Source organism: Phaethon aethereus (assembly GCF_964289735.1).
Source record: "Phaethon aethereus genome assembly, chromosome: 2".
NCBI lineage: Eukaryota > Metazoa > Chordata > Aves > Phaethontiformes > Phaethontidae > Phaethon > Phaethon aethereus.
Window position 1 is genome coordinate 112,624,878 of NC_138582.1, and position 26,052 is coordinate 112,650,929.

The 26,052-nt window shown below is 40.9% G+C and overlaps 1 protein-coding gene across 1 annotated transcript in view; it reads left to right on the forward strand.

Moving 5' to 3' along the window:
- The window catches only part of TPK1 (thiamin pyrophosphokinase 1), a gene marked incomplete at its 3' end in the record, with an annotated part of 330,774 nt that overhangs the window by 140,860 nt on the left and 163,862 nt on the right, over positions 1-26,052 (forward strand). The window contains exon 4 of the mRNA XM_082015628.1: positions 19,801-19,873. Coding sequence (XP_081871754.1) covers positions 19,801-19,873 — 73 coding nt within the window. The remainder of the gene's footprint in view (positions 1-19,800; positions 19,874-26,052) is intronic.

Sequence of the window (26,052 nt, forward strand, 5' to 3'; positions counted from 1 at the left end):
ATAATCCATTTTTATCCCTTGTGTTTTAAAAAAAACAACAAACAGCTTTTGTCTGTATAAATACTATTTGAGTATCTATTACTCTGATTTCAGATTTGAAACCAGCATTGGCAATTTTATATTTGGAATTACTTTGTGGTGCCCACACAGTGATCAAAACATAGAATAGTGTTTGGAAGCAGTAACACCAGGAATGAAATTCATCCTGTAGCAATAAATTTTTCTTGGACTCATAACTCTTGAGGGATATCCCACCTACACAAGCTGCTTTTGACTCTCTCAAATTGCCTGGCTTTCCTTGGTTGTTAATAAACTCCATCTGGAATAAGTTTCTTCTTTCTTTTGAAATTAAGCTAAGTCGCCCATTCCAGGTGTCCACATCATGTGGCTAATGGGAATGTAAAGATAAGATGTTTTGTATCAGACAGAGTACACGTATGCATGCAGTTTGCTCTATATTTCCTTCAGTGTGTATTTAAGTATTTTGTTCTCCATGTAAAAGGTACCTGCCGTATAAAAAAGACTAATAATCATATAGCTGTTCCCCTTCATTTATTCATTATAAGCATTATGGATAAAGAAGAGTGGCTGTTTAAGTGAAGGCAGTATTAGGGATTTGCAGCTTAAGACTGGATTATCCCATTAGTGTGGAGGGAGCTAATAGGATGCCAGTGAAGAAGATTGATAAGGATCAGCAGGTTAGAAAAGGTATATTTTTAAAGTGCTTGATGTATGAAACAATGACACAGTGGGTAGCAATGGCAGTGGATAAAAGGCTGAACCTTTGGACTCCCTCTGTCTTTTTCTTCAGCATAAAAGAGAGACTGGTATTCAACTCAACTATATTGAGTTGTAGCTCAAAATATTTAGTATGAGGGTAGCAGGATTTTTAGGTTGGCTCCCACCCTGCTTTTTTTTTTTTTAAGCATGTGAGTGGGTAGTAGAGTGATATTCCTCCCCTCCCCGCAATTAGTGTGTGTCACAAGTCCAATGACATCATTCAGAGTGCTGGTCATCCAGCTGTGGGCCAGAGTGTTGGGAGCGGTTGTCGTACCCTCTGTGCAGAAATGAAGTCACTCTGCAAGGCCTTGAAATCATACCGTCTTCATACACTGTTACAACAGAACTCTGAATATCTTTGTTTCAGAAAAAACATATATTCAAAAGTCAGCAGGGCTTTTGCCTCAGTGTTTAGGAGAGATAAACAGGTTAGATGACAGTTGGCACAGGCGTAATCTAAAAAAGGCAAAATTGGAAGGGAGAGAGAAAAACAGGTTGCAGGGAAAAGGATGGGAAGGAAGTGAAAATGTTTTTGATAAAGCTGAAAAGGAGAAAAGTCTATGGAATAAACCAAGCTAATAATTCCAGTGGAGCAACCATTATTCTGTCACAAGAAAGAAAGGAAAGAAGGAAGGCTCTATAGTCGTAAAGACAAAAATGTGATTCGCCTCTGCAAGTTCCAACAGTATCTGTGGGAGGATTGATGTTTTATAATTTTATAAGCTGCAGCAGGTGTGTTAAATGCTGGTGACAGATTAGATTGGAATTGTGTGCATTTAGGTGTTTTGAGTGGTGAAAGACAGACTGTCCCAAAAATACAAATAGAAAAGAGTCAGTAAACAATTCAGTGCCATTTTTTTTGTTAAAACATCATCTGCGAGGTTTGACAACAAATACTCTTAATTAAGAAAGTGACAGATGTAGGTGTCAATATCTCTTCTTTCTGATGCTTTTAGGAAAATAGAAAATTGTGCATAAGGTGATTTTGGTGTGGTTTTGTACAGGAGGGAATCGTATGAGGAGCGTGCATGGATTGATGGGGGTGTTAGCTCTCAGAGGGAATTCTCAGGATGATGAAGAATCCATTTTGAAGAGTTAACATTGCTAGCAAGTGAGTTGCTGAACATGTGCCCACTCTGCAAGCACCCGCTCCGATTGGCACCAAGGGGCCAACATTGATCCATCATTTGAAGCTTTGCAGCAAAGCAATGAAAGTGACTGCACGGGCTGTGGTTCTGCCTCTCATCTTGTGGAAAGGTTACTGCTCTCTGATTTCCTTTTAGAGTCGAAGCGTTCTGCTCTCTGATTTCCTTTTAGAGTCGAAGCGTTTCAGATTGAACAGCAATTTCTGACAAAGGCAGGAGCTGGAACTATGCTACGCTGTCACTGGGCTTGGCGGGACACTTAAGCTTTCTGCTGGCTTAAGCAAATAGGAATTACATGGGCAAATCCCTCCTTGTTTCCTTACTCCCTCTTCTCTGCCCCACGGTGAAAGTAATAGGGAAGAGCATCCATGATCATGTTCACTGTAATGAGCCTGTCCTCTGGGGAAACTCTTGTGGCAACTTTTAATGTTAATCTAGTATCAATTTATGATTCTAACTGATATGCTCTATCTCTTGTTCATTAAGTGACCACATGCAGTGTTCTCATATTTCTTGTGTTCCCTGTAAAAACCTGTGCATTTCATTAAATCTCATTATTAAAGGAAGTGTTTCCTGGCAGAGCAATATTCTAACAGCACTTTGCAAACGGGCAGGAGTGTCCCAAGGTCACAAACTCATTTCAGAGGTTAATTAAGTCTGAAAGAAAGGTATTCTGTTGTAATTAAATAGTAATGAATGAGAGGCCAGGAACATTTGGTGTATAATGCAATACCATGAGGTAAAGCCAAAATAGTCTGCAAATTTATTATTTTATTTCGTATTCTATTATCAAATACCCTTGGGTGTCAGTGTAATTTTTATTCTCCAACTTTCCTGTAACAGAAGGGGGATTAAGTGGTCAGCACTGTCATGCATATATGTGATCGTAATGCACCTTGGGAGTGGTTTTGAGAACTCTAAATAGCATTCCTGACATGCTGAAGAGGACTTTCATCAGGAGGGTGATGCCTTCCTCATTCTGCAGAATCTAATTTTTAATCAGAATGGAATGTGCTTTCTTTGCTATGTTCACAGTGAAAAAGCCATGGCAAGTTTTGACTTCTTTCAGCAGCACCAGCAGAAACACAATCATGTTCATGACCCTGTTTAAGAGCTCATCAGAATCTCCCTTTCAGTTCTTGTGTTTCTGGGGTTTAATATTTCAGCATGCTTAAGTGTATTAGGCAGGATCTTTGCACAGGGCCACAGACAAGTTGTCAATCTAAATGTAGATTATTTCCCCCCCCTCCTTTGTTGTAAATTAGCTATTTCAGACATTCATACACTGACTTCCTCTACTCTGTTATCTGTGAAGAGTGAATTATTTTAGTGACATAACATATAATAGGAATCTAGAAAACAAAAGCATGGGTTACTGGTAGATTGTAGTTTTAATTCCTTACTCCTGTGTTTTAAAATAATTTAAATTATTTTAGTTTTTTTCTTTCATTGTACAACAGCATCTGAAACCTGCATTTGTAAACTGTTTTGCCCAACTTGTGAAAGAAAGGATTGGGGAAAACTGCTCACACCTAATGATGGGATTCATCCTGGAGTACAGAAAAGAGCTAGCGGATGTTACGGCAGGACCCTTCTCAATCACCCACCAAAGGTCTTGGGAGTCTGGGGAGGTCCCTGCTGACTGGAAACTAGTCAACACTATTCCAATTTACATAAAGGGCATGAGGGGAGCCCCAGGAAACTACAGACATGTTAGTCTAACCTCAGTTTCTGGAAAATTATGGAGAAGATCATGCTGGGTGCTACTGAAAGGCATTTAAAGAACAATGGCACAGTCATCATCAAGATCATCATCATCATCATAAAGAACATCAGGCACAGTCAACACAGGTTCACAAAGGGAAAGTCCTGTCTAACTAATTTGATCTCCTTCTACCATAGGGTCACTTCCCTAGTGGGTGAAGGGAGCGTGGTTCCGGGTTTTAGTAAGGTTTTTGATACTGTCCCTCACAGCATCCTTCTGGACAGCTGTGAGATGAGCAGGTAGACGGTGCGCTGGGTGAAGATTTGGCTGAACAGCAAGGCACAAAGGGTTGTAGTGAATGGGGCTACATCTGGCTGGTGACCAGTCACCGGTGGTGTTCCTCAGGGCTCAATTCTAGGGCCCGTTCTGTTCAGTATTTGTATCGATGATCTGGATGCTGGAGTTGAATGTATCATTAGCAAGTTTGCTGACGATACTAAACTGTGAAGTGCTGTTGACTCTCTTGAGGGACAAGATAGTTTGTAGCACTGGGCAGTGATTAATGGGATGAAATTTAACAAGTCCAAATGCCAGATTCTGCACCTGGGACAGAGCAACACCAGGCACAAGGCTCAACTGGGAGAGGAGTGGCTGGAGAGCAGCCCTGCAAAAGGGGTCTGGGGGTGCTGGTTGACAGGAGGCTCAAGAGGAGTCAGCAGTGTGCCCTGGCAGCCAAGAGGGCAAACTGCATCCTGGGGTGCATCAAACACAGCATAACCAGCTGGTCCAAAGAGGTGATTATCCTGCTGCATTTAGTGCTGGTGTGGCCTCACCTTGAGTATTGTGTGCAGTTCTGGGCCCCATTGTTTAAAAAGGATGTTCAGGTACTTGAATGTGTCCCAAGAAGGGCACCAAAGCCGGGGAAGGGACTAGCAGGCATGTCCTCTGAGGAGTGGTTGAGGACATGGGATTTGTGTAGTTTGGAGAGAAGGAGGCTGCGGGGCGACCTCCCTGCTCTCTCCATCTTCCTGAGGAGGGGCGGTGGAGAGGGAGGTGCTGAGCTCTTCCCCCTGGTACCCAGTGCCAGAGTGCGTGGGAACGGCTCAAAGCTGCGTCTGTCAGGGGAGGTTCAGACTTAACATGAGGAAACATTTCTTTACTGAGAGAAACCGTGGAACAGACTTCCTGGAGTGGTGGTCGATATCCCAGGCCTGTCAGTGTTTAAGGGGCATTTGGACAATGCCCTTAATAATCTGCTTTAACTTTTGGTCAGCCCTGAAGTGGTCATGCAGTTGGACTAGATCATCATTGTAGGTTCCTTCCAGCTGAAGGATTCTACTCTATTCAGTTCAGTTCAGTTCAATTCATGCTTGGCTAAATAAAGCATAGGCATGAATCTAGGAATCTGCATTTTGTAGAACTCTCTAAAAGTTGAGAATCCTTCTACCTTACATCAGTCCTTCCATGTACTGACATCAGCCAGAAGTACAGGTGAAAAGAAATCACTCTCCGATTCCAGAGCCTGGCCTCTGGAAGAGCTACATTGGCTCATTAACGCTGCAACCTACCCTTCTCGGGCTTTGGACCTGGCTATAGTCCCATGGCTCTGAGAGGGGAGCTTGTGTTCACCACCTCCCTCTCTCTCATAGACCTAGATAAGGCAGGTGGTGTTTCAGAAAGTTAGGGAGCCATGTTACCAAAAACAATGGTGATGGGATCCCCCAAAACCTCCTGCTTTGGAGGTGTGCTGCACCTCCTAGAGCTCATGGACCTGAATTTGAAGGTGGGAAAGGTCCAAATCTTGTTGCGTTTCTATCAGCAGGTAAGTACAAATTCCTGTTTGTTACTAGCTGGTTGGCTGTAACTGACTGGTGCGGACTTGTTTTGCATCTGAGCTTAACAATATATGTAAGGATTTAGTAATGATTTTGCTTGCAATGAAATACAGTTCTCTCTTAATCTGCAGGAAGACCTTCTGTTTCTCTGTGAGGACGATTAAAAAAGTAATGAGAGTATTTTTGTCATTCCAGTAAAATATGGGTCTCTTAGCTCATTATCAGTCAGATGAGTCTGTTCCTCCCATCTTTACACACTTTTCAGAAACTTAGAAACGTGTGAATTCATGGCCTGCCAGTATTAAAAAATGTGGAAAAAATAATCTAGCAGTGACTTTTACACTGCAGTGATGGGCTACAATGTCAGAGAATCATAGAATCTTTGGGTTGGAAGGGGCCTTTAAAGGTTATCTAAGTCCAACCGCCCTGCAATGAACAGGGACACCTTCAACTAGGTCAGGTTGCTCAGAGCCCTGTCCAACCTGACCTTGAATGTTGCCAGAGATGGGGCATCTACCACCTCTCTAGGCAACCTCTGCCAGTGTTTCACCACAAATCACAATTTGTGAAAAATTTCTTCCTTATATCTAGTCGAAATCTACCCTCTTTTAGTTTAAAACCATTACCCCTTGTCCTGTCACAACAGGCCCTGCTAAAAAGTCTGTCCCCATCTTTCTTAGAAGCCCCCTTAAAGTACTGGAGGCTGCAATAAGGTCTCCCTGGAGCCTTCTCTTCTCCTGGCTGAGCAACGCCAACTCTCTTAGTCTATCCTCATAGGAGAGGTGTTCTGTCCTAGGAGAGGTGATCATTTTTGTGTCTCTCCTCTAAACCAACTCCAACAGGTCCACGTATTTCCTGTGCTGAGGGCTCCAGAGCTGGATGCCGTATTCCAGGTGGAGTCCTACCAGAGCGGAATAGAGGGGGAGAATCCCCTCCCTTGACCTGCTGGCCACACTTCTTTTGATGCAGCCCAGGATGTAGTTGGTCTTCTGGGCTGTGAGCACATATTGCCGCCTCATGTCCAGCTTTTCATTCACCAGTACCCCCAAGTCATCCTCCGCAGGGCTGCTTTCAACCCCTTCATCCCTCAGCCTGTACTGATACTGGGGGTTGCCCAGGTGCAGGGTGCTGCACTTGCCCTTTTTGAACCTCATGAGGTTCACATGGGCCCATTCCTCGAGCTTGTCCAGGCCCTTCTGGATGGCATGGCATCCCTCAGGCATGTCAGCTGCACCACTCAGCTTGGTGTGATCTGCAAACGTGCTGAGGGTGCACTTGATCCCACTGTCTATGTCACTGATGAATGTATTAAACAATACTGCTCCCAACACGGACCCCTGAGGGACACTGCTTATCACCGATCTCCATCTGGACATTGAGCCATTGACCAGCACCCTCTGGGCGCAACCATCCAACCAATTCCTCATGCACCCAACATTCCATCCATCAAATCCCTATCTTTCCAATTTAGAGAGAAGGATGTTGTGGGGTACCGTGTCAAAGGCCTTACAGAAGTCCAGATAGATGACATACGTAGCACTTCCCTTGTTCACTGATGTGGTCACTCCATCACAGAAGGCCCCTAGGTTGGTCAGGCAGGACTTGCCCTTGATGGAGCCATGCTGGCTGTCTCAAGTCACCTCCCTGTCCTCCATGTGCCTTAGCATAGCTTCTAGAAGGATCTGTTCCATGATCTTCCCAGGCACAGAGCTGAGCCTGATGGGTCGGTAGTTCCCAGGGTCCTCTTTGCTACCTCTTTAAAAAATGGCTGCAGTGTTACCCTTTTTCCAGTCTCCAGGGACTTCACCTGACTGCCAGGACTTTTAAAATATCATGGAGAGAGGCTTGGCAACTACATCAGCCAATTCCCTCAGGGCTCTGGGAAGCATCTCATCAGGTCCCATAGACTTGTGCACATTCAGGTTCCTCAGGTGGTCTCGAACCTGATTTCTCTTACAGTGGAAGGGACTTTGCTCCTCCAGTCCCCATCTTTCAGGCCATCCCCTTGGGAGGTGTGGGAAGAGACACTGGCAGTGAAGACTGAGGCAAAGAAGTCATTGAGTACCTCAGCCTTCTCCTTGTCCATTGTTACTAGTTTGCCAGCCTTTCTCATCAAGGGGGGTACGCTTTCTTTGACCTTCCTTTTCTGGCTGACATACCTATAGAAGCCCATCTTACTATTCTTTGCATCCCTTGCCAAGTTCAGCTCCAGCCATGCCTTGTCCCTCCTGAGCCCATCCCTACACAACCGGGCAGTGTTTCTGTACTTATCCCAGCATACGTGTCCCTGCTTCCACTGCCTGTGCATTTCCTTCTTGCCCTTTAGGTTGTCCATCAGGTCTCCACTCAGCCATGCTGGACTCTTGCCTCCCTTTCCTGATTTCTTACATCTGCGGTTCAAGAGCTCTTGTGTTCTATAGAAAACATCCTTGAAGATCTGCCAGCTGTTCTGCTCCCTTTTTATCCTGAGGGCAGTTTCCCAGAGGGTCCTATTGACTAACTCCCTGAAGAGCTGGAATTTTGCTTTCCTGAGATTCAGGGTCCTGACTTCACTCTTTGCTTGCCCCATATCCCTCAAGACTGCAAACGTCTCCAGTGCATGATCACTGCAGCCCAGGCTGCCTCCAATCTTGATATCACCAGGTAGCTCACATGTGCTGGTGACCAGCAGGTCCAGTTTGGCATCCCCTCTGCTAGGGCTGTCTGTTACCTCATGTAAGAATTTTTCCTCCAGGCACTCTAGGAATCTCCTGGATTGCCCACAGCTGCTACTTTTCCAGCAGATGTCAGGGTGGTTCTATTAAATGACATCTTTAACGATGGTTATATTACGTCATGTCACCTGTGGTGGTCTTCAGGCTACTCCTAGAGCATCTCAATACACACCAATTTAGAGTGTCTGATTCTCAACTTATCTGTGACCAGTCTTTTCCAAAGTATTTCCAGTGCTGCATCCATTCAGAGGTCTCCTCTCCATTCTTGTAGCATATATGGCTGCAGACGGCAGCGGGGATATCACACCTCTGAATATCTTCCCTGAGGAACAACTACTATCAGTATATGTAAAGGGAATAGCTTTTAATAAGAGCTCATCACTGCATTTGTATTATTTATAGGTATATATGTGTGTCCTTAAGATCTATTTCTGATTCAAGTTAATTAGTGTGTTGAAATCTAATAAAAGACTAAATGAAAGTGGTAATGAACGATAATAGAACTTAGTAGGATAGCAGTTAAGGGTTTTATAAATATTTTTTTAATCATAATAAATTGTGAAGTTGATACGGGGAGTGTGGTTAAAAAATTCTTGTAATAAGCAGGCCACCAACATGATCAGAGTTTATATTTAAATTTTTCAGCTATTCTACTTGATAGAAAATTACTTGTACAGAGGCCAACATAGGATCTCTTTGGACTATGCACTACTTATCCAGAATGAGTTATTTTCTGTCTGAGATGTTTTTAACCCAGATAGACAAAAAGAGGGAAGGGAGAAGGATTGGGGAGAGGAGGGACTGAAAACAGAAAATAGTATTGTGTGTATGTTTGTAATATTTCTAATCACAGAATCACTAAGGTTGGAAAGGACCTTCAAGATCATCAAGTCCAACCATTAATCCAGTGCCACCGTGTCCCCTAAACCATGTCCTGAAGCGCCACATCCACACATTTTTTGAACACTTCCAGAGATGGTGACTCCACCACCTCCCTGGGCAGCCTGTTCCAATGCCTGACCACCCTCTCAGTGAAGAAATTTTTCCTAATATCCAATCTAAACCGCCCCTGGCGCAACTTGAGGCCATTTCCTCTTGTCCTATCACTAGTTACTTGGGAGAAGAGACCAGCGCCCTTGTCGCCACAACCCCCTTTCAGGTAGTTGTAGAGAGCGATGAGGTCTCCCCTCAGCCTCCTCTTCTCCAGAATAAACAACCTCAGTTCCCCCAGCCGCTCCTCATAAGGCTTGTTCTCCAGACCCCTCACCAGCTTTGTTGCCCTTCTCTGGACACGCTCCAGCACCTCAGCATCCTTCTTGTAGTGAGGGGCCCAAAACTGAACACAGGATTTGAGGTGCGGCCTCACCAGTGCCAAGTACAGGGGCACAATCACTTCCCTTAATGCCTTTATTAAATTTTAGCACGTGGTTGCAGATTCTCAGTGCTTGTTAGTGATTTCTGTAGTTAAGACTTCACAGTGGTAGATGTCTTCTAACATGATCTGAAGGAAGCGTTATTTGCAGACGTTGACATCTTGCAGAAATTTGCTGCCTTGATGTATTTGCTGTTAGTTCTCTCTCAAGAGTTAGGACTGCTAAGTCTGTACCAGAGATAAAACCCAGGGCAGACTCCTGTGATTGTTACGATAGCTGTTGTATGTTGTGCTCAGGATCAGTATTTCTTTGGTAAAATGAGTTTAATAAGCTGCAGGTGAAATATTGGTAGGTCAGATGAGTACAGTGTGGCCCAGGTAGCTACTACGCAGGTATGAGACAGCATCTGAGAAGAGATGGCCTGCTCTCTGGTTTTAAATATTTAACAGCTGTGGGCTGAATTATGAAATAATTAATATAAACTGGATTCTCAGCTTCTGTAAGTTATTTTGGCTTGAGTAGCTGATGGTGAGTTACTCCAGCATTAGACAGTAGCTGAAGATGGGAAAAGATTGTACCTTCTGTGTATCTGTGTGACAGCTGGAGCTTTCGGGGGGCGAAGGAAGCTCTGAGAAATGAGAAGGACTTCTGGATTTGGCATAATATTGGGACAGTGCAAAATTCAGGTTTTTTCCTCCTAACGAACATTTCCCACCCTTTACACAGGATACCATGGCTGTGTAATTGCTCTCTTCCCTTTTCAGATAGGCTGTCCAGGGAGGTCCAGGGAGCTGGCTAACTTCTGAAATGCCCTTTTCTTCAGAGGGACATTGGAACCTGCACTGGCTGCTAGGAGGAGGAATCTGACTGCAACAATGCTAAAGGAAGACCCTAACAGCAAGACTGGCATGTTTCCTTGTGCTTGGGAGAGGCAGTCTTTGGGAGCAGACAGCCTGTATAGTGGTCAGGGTGGCATTGCCATCCTTAGATGTTACTAGATTTCCTTCTGTGCAGGTTTGTTCACTAGTGAATAGCAAAAGGTCACTGTCAGCCAGACATCCTTTTGCATCTATTAAGGTGCAGAGCATAGGTATGAACTTAACTGTTTATTTTAGGAGTTTAAACATTTTACAGAAGAAAACAGCAAGAACTGATTTTTCATTAGATGAACACATTTTGTCAGTCCCTCAGTCTTTGCGCCTTAAAAAAGACAGAAGAAATAAAACCTTGATACAAAAACTATTGCAACTGAGTACACAAGGCTGTGATCAGAAGATTTTTTTTTTATACAGGATAGTTGAAGCTTTATTTTGTTTCTTAATTTCATCCATATATCGGGTAACTATAAAAGAGGGTTTTATTCTTTAATTAGAGTTTTAACAGAAGTATTTCAATTGTAGAATGTTTGTTTGAAATACTTCTAAACTTACTTGAGAAAGAGAGAACTGCTTATGTGTGTTCGTAACTGTAAAGCTGTTGACTCTGATAACTCAGATATCCATACTGGTACTTGGAGTCTGTAGAGGTGGTGACACTGTGAGGAGATGAGGATGATAAGACAAGGATTAAAGCGAGCTGCAGAAGCCTTACCCATCAGTGATGCTCCAGCCCACTGAAGACAGGGCTACTGCTACATCACACACTTTTCCACTGGTTCTTTCAGAGGTCTTGAGGCCAACATTCCACCTTTGTGATTAGTACTAACCTTAAAAGAATTTCTATTAAACTTTGCAGTATGTTGTTGTCTAAATGACAAGTTCCAGAAAATGAAATAGGGTTGTACATTGTACAGCTAAATTGTGTAGAGAGGGGAGAATACTCCCTTGAGTTAATCTGATGAAAGTGAGGGTGCTTTTTGGTAAAGGTTACCAAGCGTCAGGTAGAGCCCGACTCATTTTTTATGCGCATTTATCTTCTGCTATCTCTCTAATTAATGCTTCTGTGCTGTGCTGGGCATGAGGTGCAGGTACCTTTTGAAATGCTAATGCTCCCGTGGAATATCCTGGTTCTCTGTCAGCTCTGGAGAAGCTGCAGCAGAGGTCAGCAGTGAAAGGTTTAATAAAACTTCTGCCTCTCACTGACTTACCAAATTTCAGCCATACAGAGACAACAGACTTCAACAGCTATCTGCCATTACGTGTCTTTTCTCCATTCCTTGCCATGTAGGTTCACAATCCCTGAAAAGATGAAGTGGTATGTTTTGTTCCTCTGTGTAGCCCAAGTGTTTTCAGGATCCTTAGTGCATTGTTTCTCTGAAAAATGTTATGTACGTTTGCAGAGTAAGGGCTCAAAGCGTGAAGAAATTTTATCAGTATATTTAAGGTACTCAAACACATCTTCACACAAAAAAAAAAGTCGTCAGAAATTTGCTCTGTGGCTGCTCTACAGGCAATCAGAGCCCAGGATAAGAGATATTTTCATTAACCATATGGGAGTCAACTTTGTCTTCAGATGTTCTGTTTCCTCCTTAAGACTTCATGTCTTCTGAGTAGGTGTTTTTAAATATATTTTGTGTCCCAATTTGCCTTTTATGGCTGGACTTCCTCCTTATGGGTAAATGTCAAGATGTCTCTCTTCAGGCCATGAAACAAAAAATTAATCCATAAAATTATTTCTGTGTGGAAATTGGAAAAGAAAATGCAGGGGCCAAACAGAAGAAGCATAATTAAGCCTTTTGAAAACCTGCAGATTTCCCCATGCCTGTTTGGAACAGGTTGCTCAATAAGGGGGTAAATCTCTTCTCATTGCACTCGTGAGTCACTGTGTGGAAAGGGCTGTAAAGGATTTCTGCTGCAAGCTACTTAGTGCAATTTCAAGCCCTGAAGAAGGAAGGGGCTTCTTCAAACTGATCTTCTGCTGCATAGGTCTTCTTCCCTGTTTTTGGGAGTACGTAAAGAGATGCTAAACTCAGGGCAGGTACTTCAGGTACTCAAGTGAGAGTAGGTAAATTATGGAAGCAAAGAAATCCCAGTGAAGGTCTTTCACATGTAACTGCTTACTGTCTGATTGTGCTCGACTCTTAAGTGTTCTTGCAGGTGTGAAAGTTCACAGAAAGGACACATAGAGTTAAAATACTAGTCATTAAAGTTGACTTTTTAAATTGTATAATGAGATTTCAAACCACACTGCAGGGGTGTGTGTCTCTCACTGCAGGAGAAAAAATAAAATATGCGTATTCCTAGCTCTTCTGGTAAAGAAAAGAAATTGTTTATTTTGTCTTGGAAAAGTTTGTTCTCGCTTTGGAGCAGCAAAATCCAACTTTGGTGGCACTCCATGAAGAAGCCCTGAGCTGGGTCTGGTTTCCAATGCTGCCTTTTTGAGACTAGTATCTAAATCTCAGGTTGTGTAGTTTGTGACTGCTTCGATCTAAGTTTACCAGGTTTTAGATCCTACATGCTGTCTATAATGTTAATAGTGGACAGTTTACTTTTCTCTAATGTAGTGGCTCTTTCTCCTAAACTTTTAGGGTAAATTCTGCCATGCTTTGACCTCTTTCGAAAAGAGGTTTTGGGTGTCTTGTCAGCCTCTATCTTCTCAGTCAGTTAGATACCCTCACCTGTCGGAGGGAGTCCCAGTTACACTGCTCATCTTCTCTCCCTTTTTCTCTGGCCTCATGTCCTAGAAGACTAGAGATTGGCACTTCTGGATGAGTAGTTATGCTTCCCCAGCTTTTGTCCTGTGCATGGGTTTTTTTTCCTGAAGTACCTGTACTTACCTGAACACAGGAAGGTGTTCAGCACCATAGAAAACAAGTGAGCAGTTCTTAAATTTTGGGCCATCGTTTTATTTTGTGCTGTATTGATCATAACTGAAGAACAGTTTCAAATATTGGTAATTAAAAAGAAAAATGCAACGGTTGTAGCTATCATTAACACTTTTCTTTGTCACTGAGGGATAAGGTTTCGAGGCAGGGAGTTAGCTGCATGATTTTTGTTAATGATAATGGGAGCTAGTTGGCTGTCTCCTGCAGAAGATGTCCCCCTGATGTGTGCTTTGCATAGCAGTTTAAGCTGAGGGGGATATGTTCTACAATTTATTTCAGATTTTTTTTTTTTTATTTGCAAGGTGACACTGCATACCAGGCAAGCATAAATGAATGTGTTATTGCCCTCATATCTTTGCACACTTTTATAGTTTTCCTTAAATCATAGCGTTTGCAAATAAAATAATACTTTTATGCTCTTTAACACTAAGCTTTTCAAAAAATAAGGAGAAAAGAGACTGTTCTCCAAGGTTGCCAAATATTACCAAATACTTTTAACCACAAAGCTACCTGACTAATCCACAGATCTGGTAACAATCTGTGCAAAGAATCCTGGCAGTCTCACACGTATCTGCTGTCTGTGTATAGCTTGATGTATGCATATATTTGCTTTGTTAAATTGGGGTCTGCCGCACTGTTGTTGTTGTCACCCCCCCGCCTTTTTAAAATCTTGTTATACGTCAGCTGGATTTATTGTAATGTACAAAATGTTGTTTGGTAATTACATTCTGTGTAAGCATTGCACAATGAACGTTGTGCAAAGGGTTTATTAAGGTCTTGGAAGAAGGGATGGGCAACTGGGGGTTTTTGTTGCTTTTTTCTGAATTCATACAACAACCAGCACAACATCGTTGTCAGTGCCACCCTAATACAAATATTATATAGTGATAAGGGAGGCTTTATGGATTGAAATAACAGTGATGTGAACCATGGAGTCAGAAAAAGTAAGCTAGCTGACTTTAAGAGAGTCGTGATTGGGAAGCAGAGGGTGGAGGAGGTAAGGACTGTGCTTTAGCTGTTTTTTAAAGGTCTGATGATAATAAGTTATGGAAACCTTAGAGTGATCTGTTCAAGATGAACCAAAACAGAATGCCTTTTTGTGGTCAGTTTGAAGTTCATTAATTGTTTTGTTACTGTTTGGCTTCTGAGCTTCACGTGTGACCCTTACTTGTGGTAACCTTGCAGGTAATACCAGGAAGATATTTATAGACTTAATAGATATTAACACCAAATGTATCTTGCAATGTGACTTTTCCTCTTCCCCAAGATCACACTTCTGTACAGCTAGATGGGGCACCTGAGTATGCTGCTTTGAGAAGAAATATAAACGGCATTTACTTGTGCTATACCTGCCTCTGGGAGTTAAAAAGATGCTTTGATCTTCACAGCAGTTAACAGTATTCTTTTGACGTATTTAAACAGGCTTAACACCTTTCTGATGAGAACAGCCCTCACTCACCCTTCTAGTCAAGACTGACAGTCAGGAGGGCAAGCTGAAAGTGCATCTTAACAGTTCACAATGTAGATTTGGGGGCAGTAATTTCTGTTTGTTGGGGTTTTTTGTTAAACTGTGGTTTTAATTCTTATCCTGAAGTAATGCTAAGGTGTTTTGTCTTCTGTATTCTCAACTAGTAGATTCGTATGAAAGTCAAGGCTGACTTTAGTGACTTTGCTTCATGTTAAGTCCACAGCATTTCATCTTCACTGTATTTTTAATTCTGGGCAGTAGCTTGTGTGTGTCTGTTAGTTCAGGGTAAAAGGCAGCAGTTTTGAAATTTGTTTTTAGTAATGGGGAAAAAAGCATAGAGAACCCACTCTGTGCCCTTGAATGATACAGCTGGGACACGTACAGCTTGTCTGTGCAGGATTGTTTTCTGTGCTGTAACAGAAAGAGGAAAAGGGTAGCATAGATACTGCCTTTAAATGCTCATGTCTTTGATGTTAACATTTGTTTAAAAAAGGTTAATTGCAGACAATTATGTGCTAAAGGAGCTACATCACAAGAAAAGTCAATAGTACTAGGAAACTGTAACTTTGAATTAATGATAGAACTGAATAGTTATGCCAGAGCAATTTATTTAAGGAGATAGTACAGTTTTTTATTATAAACTGCTGAAGTGTGATGTGTTGGGGTTTTTTTTCTTTTTCATACCTGTATAAAAAGGCATATTTACCACTCCACACTGCATTCTTAAAGTGAGTGAATAAATAACCAAGCATTCCAATGTTTTAAATTTAACTTGCTGTTGATTAGTGTTGAATATTTAAAAATAAAACTGCTTCTTGAATTAAGCTGTGTCCATTAGATGGGTTTCTTGAAGGCAAAAGGCACAGTTGTGCTTAATTAGCATGAGAACCTCAGAGTTTAAATAGCTTCTATTTATTTTGTAATCTGTGTCTATGGTAAGAGTCAACTACTGTTTTATGGTGCTGGTGACTAAAATTTCAGTAGTGTATCTTGAAACTATGGCAACCTTGTGGGAATTTCTTTTTTTTTTTCCTGCTTTCCAGCCCAACATCCTGGGAGTTCATGAAACTGTTCACTCAACATTCAGCCTTTATCCAATTTAGATAAATCCCCTAGCTGGGATCCATCTCAAAACTTCTGAGAAATTGTGCTGTTTTTTCGTGGTAAGCTAGCTAAAGCTTTAAAGGTTTCATATTGAAACTCTGTGGGGTGTTTTTAAAAAAAGTTATATACATGAAACATGAGCGGTCTGCTATGGAAATGCCTTCAGGTCCTTAGCTGAAAGCAATCCTGGCCCTCCTGACTCCACACTCATTTTAGATGGATGCCGTATGGCTCTAAAATGTCCTGATGAGAACAGAAAAAAAGACCAAACAAACAAAACCCAACCAAAAAAAACCCCAAACCCCAACAACAACAAAAAAAAAAACCTCCCAAAAAAGGGAAGAGAATAAGTGAAGAGAAAATAAACTCCAGCTGGCCCAAAGACTCTGAGGGCTTTTTGTTGCTCAGATCCTGGTGCTATGCTGCTTGACGGCTCTAGAAAAGGCTTGGTAGACTATAGGCTGATGTGAGGTGAATTTTATATTTTTGGTCCCATTAGGATTATGGAGTTGACTCACTCCTGATAAATGTCAGTGTAAAGCAGCAGAGTATCAAGCCAGCTGAGCTGGTCATGACCTTATATGCATAGTGATAATTAATAGCTAATGGGAGTGGTAAAACAACCACTGCAACCAATGTTCTGAAATACAGTAGACTGCATCATCTGGACTGCATAGAAATTGAAATTTTAAATTGCACTTTGAAAAGGAATTAAAGACATCTTTTGCCACCATGGGCAAAAAGATAACCTCCTCCATTAAAGGACATGTGCTATATATGTCACTGAAATATGTCATCTTCAATAGAGTTATGATACAGAGTAAGAATTTTTCATGAATTTGAGGTCACAGGGTAGGAAAGCATGGATTAGACCAATATCATACCTGATTTTAATCTGTACTTTAAATAAGGGCTGCTGTTTTAAATTTTGTGGAGGGACCTTTCTTGTTACTTTTTTTCTGACATAATTTCTTCAACTTACATAGTAGTAAGCTTCATATGTGATTCTCCAGAGCCTGTTCTCTCTATTCTGTGCTCTGGAGTAAATACAAAAGTATACCAGAGCAAACAAGTGAAAACAAATTTTTACAAAACATTCTCAAGTTACTTTATTTTTTTCCCCGCATATATATATCTTAACTATTTCCCCTTTTTCTATATCAGCTAGTGCTCACCTTCGCTGAGGTTAGTCAGACTAGGACAGAATGACTCTTCTTCACTTGTGTTAATTGGAGAAGAGCTTTGACTAAATTCTGCTCACCTGAATCAGGCAATTTTTTCCGCACAACTCAAAAGGACCAAGTCAAACGCAGCTTTTGACTCGTGGCTGAATGTTGGCTTGCTTTTGTTGGCTTGCGTAGTCAGTGAGCTACAAAGAGCATCCATCCTCTGAAGATAAAGCTGAAATGATTTATGGTGTTTGTGAAGCAGACGGTGTGAGTTGAGCTTTACTCTTGAGGGATATTTTTGTAATTCATCAAGAGTGTCTTTTTGTATTTTCCTTGTTTCTGGTGTTTGTCAAAAGGTAGGAGAAGAGAAGAAAGAATTGGTGCTATTCTAGGAAAATTAAAGTTCTTTCAGACACTTTTTGAAACTTTGGACTTCCCAGGCACGATTCCTTACCCTCTGTTAGTCATTTCTGGCTTTGTGATGGCTACAGGGGAACCATTAAGAGCTTCCTGGCAGGGGAGGTGCATACAGGCAGTGTAGCCAGCAGCCCTGGCAGAGCACACAGGAAGTGCAACCGAGATCCTTGTTTCTTTTGCTTGTAAAAATTCAGACAGAACTTCAGCTAGCTTTTGTCATGGAAATGGCTTTACTTTGGATGAGAGCGAAAGCTGTGCAGAACCATTTGATTTGGAAAAAATACTTTTTTTTTGGCTAATTCTGCTCCCAATTATGCTTCTGGAAGCCTCAGGAGAAATGGTTGATTATTTAAAAGCACTACAGTCTGTAGTTACTGTCAAGAAGAAAATGACAGAAACAATTTTGGATTTCTGTACTGCATTTCAGTAAGATAAACAACCTTAAGACATCAACTTTTTCATCAGAGTGGATGTGTGTGTCATACCAAGTTGGCTTTCCGTGACAACTGGCTGTTGTTCGTCCTGACCAACCTGCTGGGATGCATCTAGGGTTTGCATTTGGGACCACCACTGTAACACCTAAAGTGATTTTACTTTTGATGGCTGTGTTTCAATCAGGAAGAAATGAAAGGAAAATAACAAATTGAGTGAGATTACCTGTAGTTTTTTTAGGCTTATTGTAATCAGTAAATATTTCATTAGGAATTCTGTAGAAAGGTAAAAAGGCAGCAATTTTAAATTTAAATTTTCAAAACAGATTTTTGGCTGTACGTTGAGGTCAGTCTCACAGCGAACGAACAAATATAACTTTCTGTTCAGTGTTTGCTGGTTTTGAGCTACACTTCACTTGGGCATATAAAACAGACCACTGAAGCATTTGCATTTTTTCTAGTTGCTTTCTGTGTCCTTGATAAAACCCGATGCAGAAGGGACTGCCTTTCCCCCCACCCACGTGGGGGAGCATCGCTTTTGGAGAGATTATTTCTAGAACCTATCCTCTTATAGCAGCCACAGTAGGAGGAGGGGACAGTGAATTTGAAATGCGATAGTTGCACATGCGCTAACTCGCAACATCTGTACTTACCAGCTTCTGCTGAAGCAGCTTTCAGTTTTCAAAGGAAATGATGGCCCATGACCATGTGTCTCTTTTGCAATCTTTGAACAGAGCCAGAACACAAGATTTGTATCAGTTTTACTGATATGGGGAGTTTGTAGACCCTGCAGCATTCTTCTAAAATAATGTGGAAGAAAAATATGTCCCAATATGCTTTTCCCAATTCCTTGTAACTCAGCTTGAGCTGTAAACTAATTTGCTTGATGAATTCTCATACCCCTCATAAAGTATAGCAACCTTGGAGAAGAGGAGCTATGTATTTAATTTGTTAGAAAACATTGAAAACACAGCTTTAATTTCAAAACTCAGTTCAGCCTTATCTATTGGAACAATGGCAACACTTTCACCTGTCATCTTAGCTGCTGCTTAAAACTCCCGGGAATTGTGCAACATGGAAAGCTGTATTTCTGTGGGGGTTTTTCTTTCAAAAAATATTCTTATGCTGTTCTTTCTGTAGCATAGTTGAAGTTTCATTACGAATTTGATAAGAATTTATACAGTAAATATTTTGAAGCATTCTGCAATTAAAAACCTACAAGAAGCAAGTTGAGATAAATATCGCAACATCACAATTTCTGTGTGAGTTGCAGCAATATTACTGTACAAATGATGGTTAGGATTTGAAATCAAGTTTCATACACATTTTGTACATCCAAGATATGATTTTAAAACCCCTGAGCTTCCGTATTTTGGGGGAAGGATTTTTCATAAGCAAGGAGAAAAGCAGAAATTATGACATCAGTAATAATGAAAATACAAATCTTTGGAATATTTGTGGCATACCAGCTGTCCAAGGGTCGTCATCATCATCATCTGACAAATTATATCTTCTGAGGCTTGATGTATAGCACTCAGATCTGTTTTTTTAAATACTTTGCTGACTGAATGATACATTTTAAAGGTATTTGAGAATTGTCTTTCTAGAACCATGCAGATACAAGTCTGCCTTACTGACCCAAGGAGATGTGTGAACATCTAAGCGACATGTAGCTCCGTCAGCAGAGAAGGGACACTAGATTTACCAGTTTTACAGTTCGTTTGTTACCTTATTTTGTATCATCTCATATCAAGTCTTGTTTTAACATGCTTTTAACTAACTCCTAGTCCCTTGAGAGATTAATGCTTGTACCCCTTAGCTCTCTTGAGAAAATAAATATTAAATGTAGTAAGATGGATTAATTTTTCATTTCACTGCTCATTGCTTTCCTTTCAGCTTCTTGCCTGATTACATCAGTGGTGATTTTGATTCCATTCAGCCTGAAGTCAAGGAGTACTACAAGGTCAAGGTAAATTAAATCTCTTGGATGAGTTTGTGTGTGTTAGAGCATTGTAGGTTCCAACCCATTAGTGCCCCCTTTGGTCATTAAGTGATTCTGGCTCCATTGGTTTCTTTGAGGCCTCAGTTGTGAAGCACCTTACAAGCTCACTGTTACGCTCTGCCTGGCACTGTACTAATGCTTAAAGTAAACACGGGAGATGTGGTACTGCCCCCGTCCTGTGCAGGGTGCAGTTTCTTAGACCCAGCTCACAGGTCATACGTCGCTGGACATTATAGCAACTAGAAACTAGGATAAAACTTCCTGAAAAGTCTGTGACTTTTTTTGCTCGGTGAGATACAGAGCAATAAAGATTAACCTCCCGTGATTCCCACATGGCTGGCACCCACAGACTTTCGAGAGAGAGTTTCTCTGTGATATTTGCATTATATGACTTTACCTTTTTAGCAGGAAGATGCAGATGGAGACATCTGTCTCTTTCATCACCCACTGAAGCATTGAATTATGCCTTGACTACATCCGTGCTTCACTAGTAGAGTGCCCTCCTTAATGGGTTTTTGGACAAATTCCTGCATACGTTAATTTATTCCTAGTGTAGCCACTGCATTTGTAGTGAGCGACATAAATGTAAACCACATTTCTTGCACCTTAGGGCTTATTGCTGGCTACGCTCCTACCAGGTTTCAAAGTTCTACCTGTAGCCAACTATTTGGCATTTAACGCTTCACCTGCCCTGCCTGGTGAAGGCTTTTGTGCTGAGCGCACCCTGACGTCTTGGACAGCAGGTTTCTGCAAATTCCAAGTTCTCCTCAGTGTGCTAACTTGCATTTGCAGCAGGCTGCACTTGCAAGACCAGTGTTTGATCCTTGTGAACTAGTGGACTTACAGGTCTACGATATGCCTGCTTGCTGATTCAACGTGCGAGGCTAAAATTTGCCTAAAATCTTCCCTCATGCACTTGGAATCAAATGGGTAGAACAGAAGGTTTCAAACTATGATAGGAGGACTGTGGGAGTGTGTAGGACTGGGTTTCAGTCCCTCTCTGAGCACTGTGGGTTTTTTCCATACTTTGCCTCCTTGTTTAGAAGGAAGAAGTATGTGATGGCTGTCCATCTTGGGAGAACAACTCAAGCAAAATGTTCAGGAATCTTTAGGTTACAGCTTGGGAAGTGAAAATAAAATAAAAAGCTTTGGATTAATGCTGTTCATTGCAGACTGGAAATTCGTTATCTGTGAGTAAACGGGGAAATGCAAAATGCGCTGCTCTATTTGGCATGGACATTGGTATTAATGCTTATATAAACTGCATGTTGGTGAGTAGGTGAGACCTACCAAAGAATGCAGGTTAAGGATTGTTCAACGAAGAGGGAGAGAGAGGACATGGAAGAGGTAGGAGGAGGAATAATACAGTAGGATATGGAAAGGGATAAGGTAAGCTAAACTGGTGTTACACTTTTTCACAGGGGTTACTTTTCTGGCCGCAGCATCCCTTTTGTCAGGTCCGTTGTAGCTGACTGTTGATGTGCAGTTTCCATCTTCTCTAGGAACACGTAGTGAACCATTCTGCTTCATGCAGAGTTCATACACCCATGCAAGTGCTGTGCTGATAGGCTGTAAAGGAAGCAATATTTCATCAGGATTGTAAAGGTGTAATGAAGACTGTAATCTAGCCTGCAGAATCCTTGCCTGGAGTCCTCATACATGACTGAGGAAAAGGCAGTTTGACCTTAGGATTTTAAGTTTGAGCGTACATGGTAGGAAAAATAATTTTTTGCATTTTAAAATTAAAATTCTGTAGTCAGGAAATTGGAATGGTAAATATGGGTGGGTGTCTAAGGAGGTCTTGAGCAAAAAATATAATTAGAAACCACAGAATCTGGAGAGAGGTGTGTGCTGCTTTTGTTGTAAATATCTTGTTCAGTAAAGCACCCTCTGTAGTCCAGGCAATTTCCAAAGTCACTGTCATTTAGAAATGTGTGTGTTGACGACCGAAGATAGGTTAGGGCTGCTTAAAACAGGCAATGAGAGAACTTCAGGAGAGTAGATCGGCATAGTGCCATTGATGTCAGGGAAGTATGATGTTACATTGTGAGTTAGTGTTACTTCCCATGCTGTCCTTCCTCCCTCACCGAAGCACTCCCTCACCTGCATGCAGATTTCACCCAGAGACAGGGTAAGCCATTATCATTAGATAGTATTACTGTATTGTTTCAAACATTCTCTTTTATCGATTGTTGATGATTATGAATAGGAAAATATGGAAAAATTGCTGTAGCAAAGCTTAGACTGATGTGATGTTGCCATTTTCAGTGAGCAAGTGGATGAGAATCCACAGAAATCCTACCTGCTGACTAACCGATCAGTATTTCCCTATACAAAATAAAGACCTTTCACATACTAGCTTTTGATATTCATTGCCAGTTACTTTGACATTGGCGTGCTCCTACAGCCTTCCCCTTCCCCAGTCTTGCTTCCGGTCACCCTTGCTTGAATGGAAAGCCTGAACCATTCTTATCACGCATAATTACATGAAAGCACATACATTCATCATGTGATACTGCTCCAGTTTCATTTACCCAGGTTAGTACCAAGGATGTCATTGTTTCAAGCTGGGCTTCTCTGAAGTTGAGCGTGTTACCTTCAAACAACAGGATATTTATTTTTCCTTTGAAATGTGTGTCTAGGTAAGTATTAGCTCTTCAGCACCAAATAAGAATATTCTATCGGCATTCCTAATGTTTCTGCTCCCATTGACTGCTAAGCCACCTTCCTGTTCCACCAGGCAGCAGACTGTCCTGCTTGAATTTTCACCATCACATGCACCTGTCTTGAGTTGCTGCCAGACCAGGGTTAGTAATGATTTACACTGTAGTTATAGCTTTCAATTCCTCCAAATCAAGACTTTCTATGTAGAGTATTTTATACTGTAGTGTAGATTTTCATCGCTTGGCGCCCCTCGCTTTTTCCATATATGCCTAACGTAACTTATCCCCAAGTGTTACTCAAGGGAAAGGTGACACTTTTTGAAGGCACTTACTTGGGTGTAAGTCAAGAGCTCTGCTGTCTGGCTGTAACGTTACTGTCACCTGTGAGGAAATGGGGGAGTGTGGAGGTGTGTATTCCTTTGTACCTCTATAACCAAGTAATGCATTATGGCCAGCAGAAAGGAGGAGCTATCACATGCGTGGAGTTAATATGAAGGAAAGTGAAGCAAGCAGCAAGTGCTGAGAGGTATTCGCCCTGTGCACTCCCATCTGCCTTTATGTATGATGTATGGGGAAAAGTCATGCCAACTTTTCTATCACTTAAATTTGACTTGATTGCTATAGATTCATCTGCCAGGTGAAGGGCAAACAGTGCTGAAGGAGCTGGAGGTTCCTTCAGTATTTCAATTGCAATTATTTAATTTATACCAGGAATTAAAGTTGGGGTTTTTTTCCTTTGTATATTGTGAAACTGAAAGTAACCTTCTCTGTGTTTTTATAAATATGCTTTATAGGTCTGTTAAGTATTATATTTACAGTAGAGTGCCAGAGTGACCTTTTTTTTTTTTTTAATAAAAGCTATCCATACTGACAGAAATTAATAAATCATGACTTCTTTTATCTCTCTGAAGATAGCATGCACTGGTTAAGAGGAGTTACTTTTTCATAGTAAAGCTTACGGACGTTAATTATTGAGTTATAAAACATACTAATTTACAAGTGTCTGTGTCAAAGACAGCCTAGTGTAGTGCTGAGTAAGAAGAGAGAGTATTAAACTCAATGTGTGAAACTAATTATGGTTCTGCAAAGTGTTGTCTATAAGCAGTTGTGTCATCATCATGAAACAATGACAGGCCTGACTCCTCCATCACAGCAGCTTCATGCCAGGATGTTGCTGCTAGACTCGGAAGGTTTTCTACCTCATTTAAGTGATGAAAGCAAGAGCAGATATATGCCACTGCAGGAAACATGACACACAGATTCCCAAAGCCAAAGGGTTTTCCTGGAAGAGTTATCTTTAAGCCAGTTCCTCTGATGTTTTTAGTTGAGCAAAGATTACATAAGAGTTTCCATTTTCCCTTAAGGAGGATTGTTGCCATTGTGTTGGGGAATCTTATTTAAATAAAGTTTGTAAACATGAAGCAAATAAATCCATTTTATCTCTGTTAGGTGTGGCATGCAGTAGTTAGTGAAGAGATCTAAAGGCAAAAGTACTGTTTTTTCAGTTGTGTTGGAAAGTAATCCTGTAATAGACTTAGGAGTGGGATGTGTAAGTGATGGGTTAGGCATGTTATGCTTTTGGGAGAGAATAAGTAAGCATGTGTCATAGGTTATTCAGCTTTACTTTTTATTTTCTGCGGTCTTGGTTTTGCCTCATTGGCTTCTCAGGTAGGCACTTGTAGTCTTTTATTCTTCATATTAAAAAATTACTGATGATTTTGCCCATTTCTTAAAGAGTTAAATGATGTTAGAGCTGGATAAAACTGCACCACAACTGGAATATCATGTTTAAATTTTCCTTTTTAAAACATACTGCGCTATAAATGAAGGATAAAGAAGAACAGTTCAATATTCTTTACTCTGCATATTTTCTGTCATTGTTAAAACAGATAAGGAGAAGAGTTTTTGTACTGTTACGATAAATATGCATGTTCATATGATCCCATAATAGATGCACTGTCAATCTTTCTCCATTATAGTCTGAACTGTGTTGGAAATGACACCACACAAAGCAGGGAGGACTTGTGGTGATATTTCTGTCATTGCAGTTTCATCTGTTTCTTGCTTTAGCTGAATGTTACTATTATTGAAACCTTTTAAACATTACTTTGAAGTTAAAGCAGCCATTTGTATTGCTATGCCTTAAACAAGGCTCAGTTTCTGAAGTTTTGAGACCAAAGACATTATCTAAAATTATACCAAATCTGTACCTATGCCTAGAAGCAGAAGGTTGAATCCAGTGCCCTTTGAAATCCAGATTATGCTATTTATTAATAATCCAGTTTGGCTTTTCCACTAAGCAAACTTCATGTGCTTTAAAAGGCTTCTATAGACTTAGTAGGCTTCAGATCTGTAATTAAATGCTGTGAATTTATTTACAAGTCCACTGTTTTTCCTGTTCTCTTTTCTTTTTAAGCCCTGTAGGGCTGCTTATTTTTGCAGGCAGTTCTGCAGCTGTAGCACTTCCCCTTCCTTTTTGTGTTACATTTCCAGGGTTTCATGGTTATCAGGGCTGTAGAAATGCTTAATAGGTATGGTGTTGGTATTGTCTTTTTGTTCTATGATGATGCACCTATAATTAGATTTACGAAATGTATTTGTAGCAGTGATGTAGTGCTTGTACATCTCTCCAACTTCTACACTTTCTTGCTAAACTGCATGTTTTAGTGTCATATTCCTTGCTTGCTTTCTGAGGCCAAAATTTTTAATAATTTGGGGAAATGACAATGTAATTGATTACCCTCAGTTGTATTATTGTAATTCAAATAAATACAAAACCACTGAGTTTTTATGTGACTATTTTAATTTACCTTTTATTCCTAAATGTTAGTATTTTTCTCTCAAACTAATTTTTAATAGAGGACGGGACTTTAGGAAGTCTGACTCATTTAAAGCATTCTTGTTAGATGGAACAGTTTTCCAAGAAAAAAACAGTTCCTTTTAGTGGCTGATTCCTTTGTGAGAGGTTTTAAGGTTTCAGAAGGAGCTGTAAAAGTTGTGCGGGTGGATGTGAAACAATTCAGTCTTGCTGTTGAACAGGCTACTCTTACTTGGCAATCACCGCTTAAGCTTTCATGCAATCCCTTGTTTTATGTGTCCTGCTGAAGACATCTCTGACAACTATAAAAAGTGCAGTGCCTACTTCAGTTCAGTTTCTGATGTGTTGAGGGTGCCAGTGCCACCTGGAGTTATAACGGAATTATAAGTTGTAATTTTTTTTCTACTGATGTGCATTCATTGAAAGGGCCTCAGTGTCTTAATATAGATAGAGGTTCATCAAGTTAAAATGATTTATAGGGCTGGGATGGTCCTGTTGTTAATACTTCAAACTGTGTATTTCTTTTCATAAAATGGTTGCATTCTTCAATAATATGTCGGAGATGTTGTCAAGACTGGGTTTTCAAGTGAGTTGTGTAGGTGATTTGGGTTATGTGGATTTCTTATTCATGCCAAACAAAAGTAATATCATAATGTTCCAGAAAT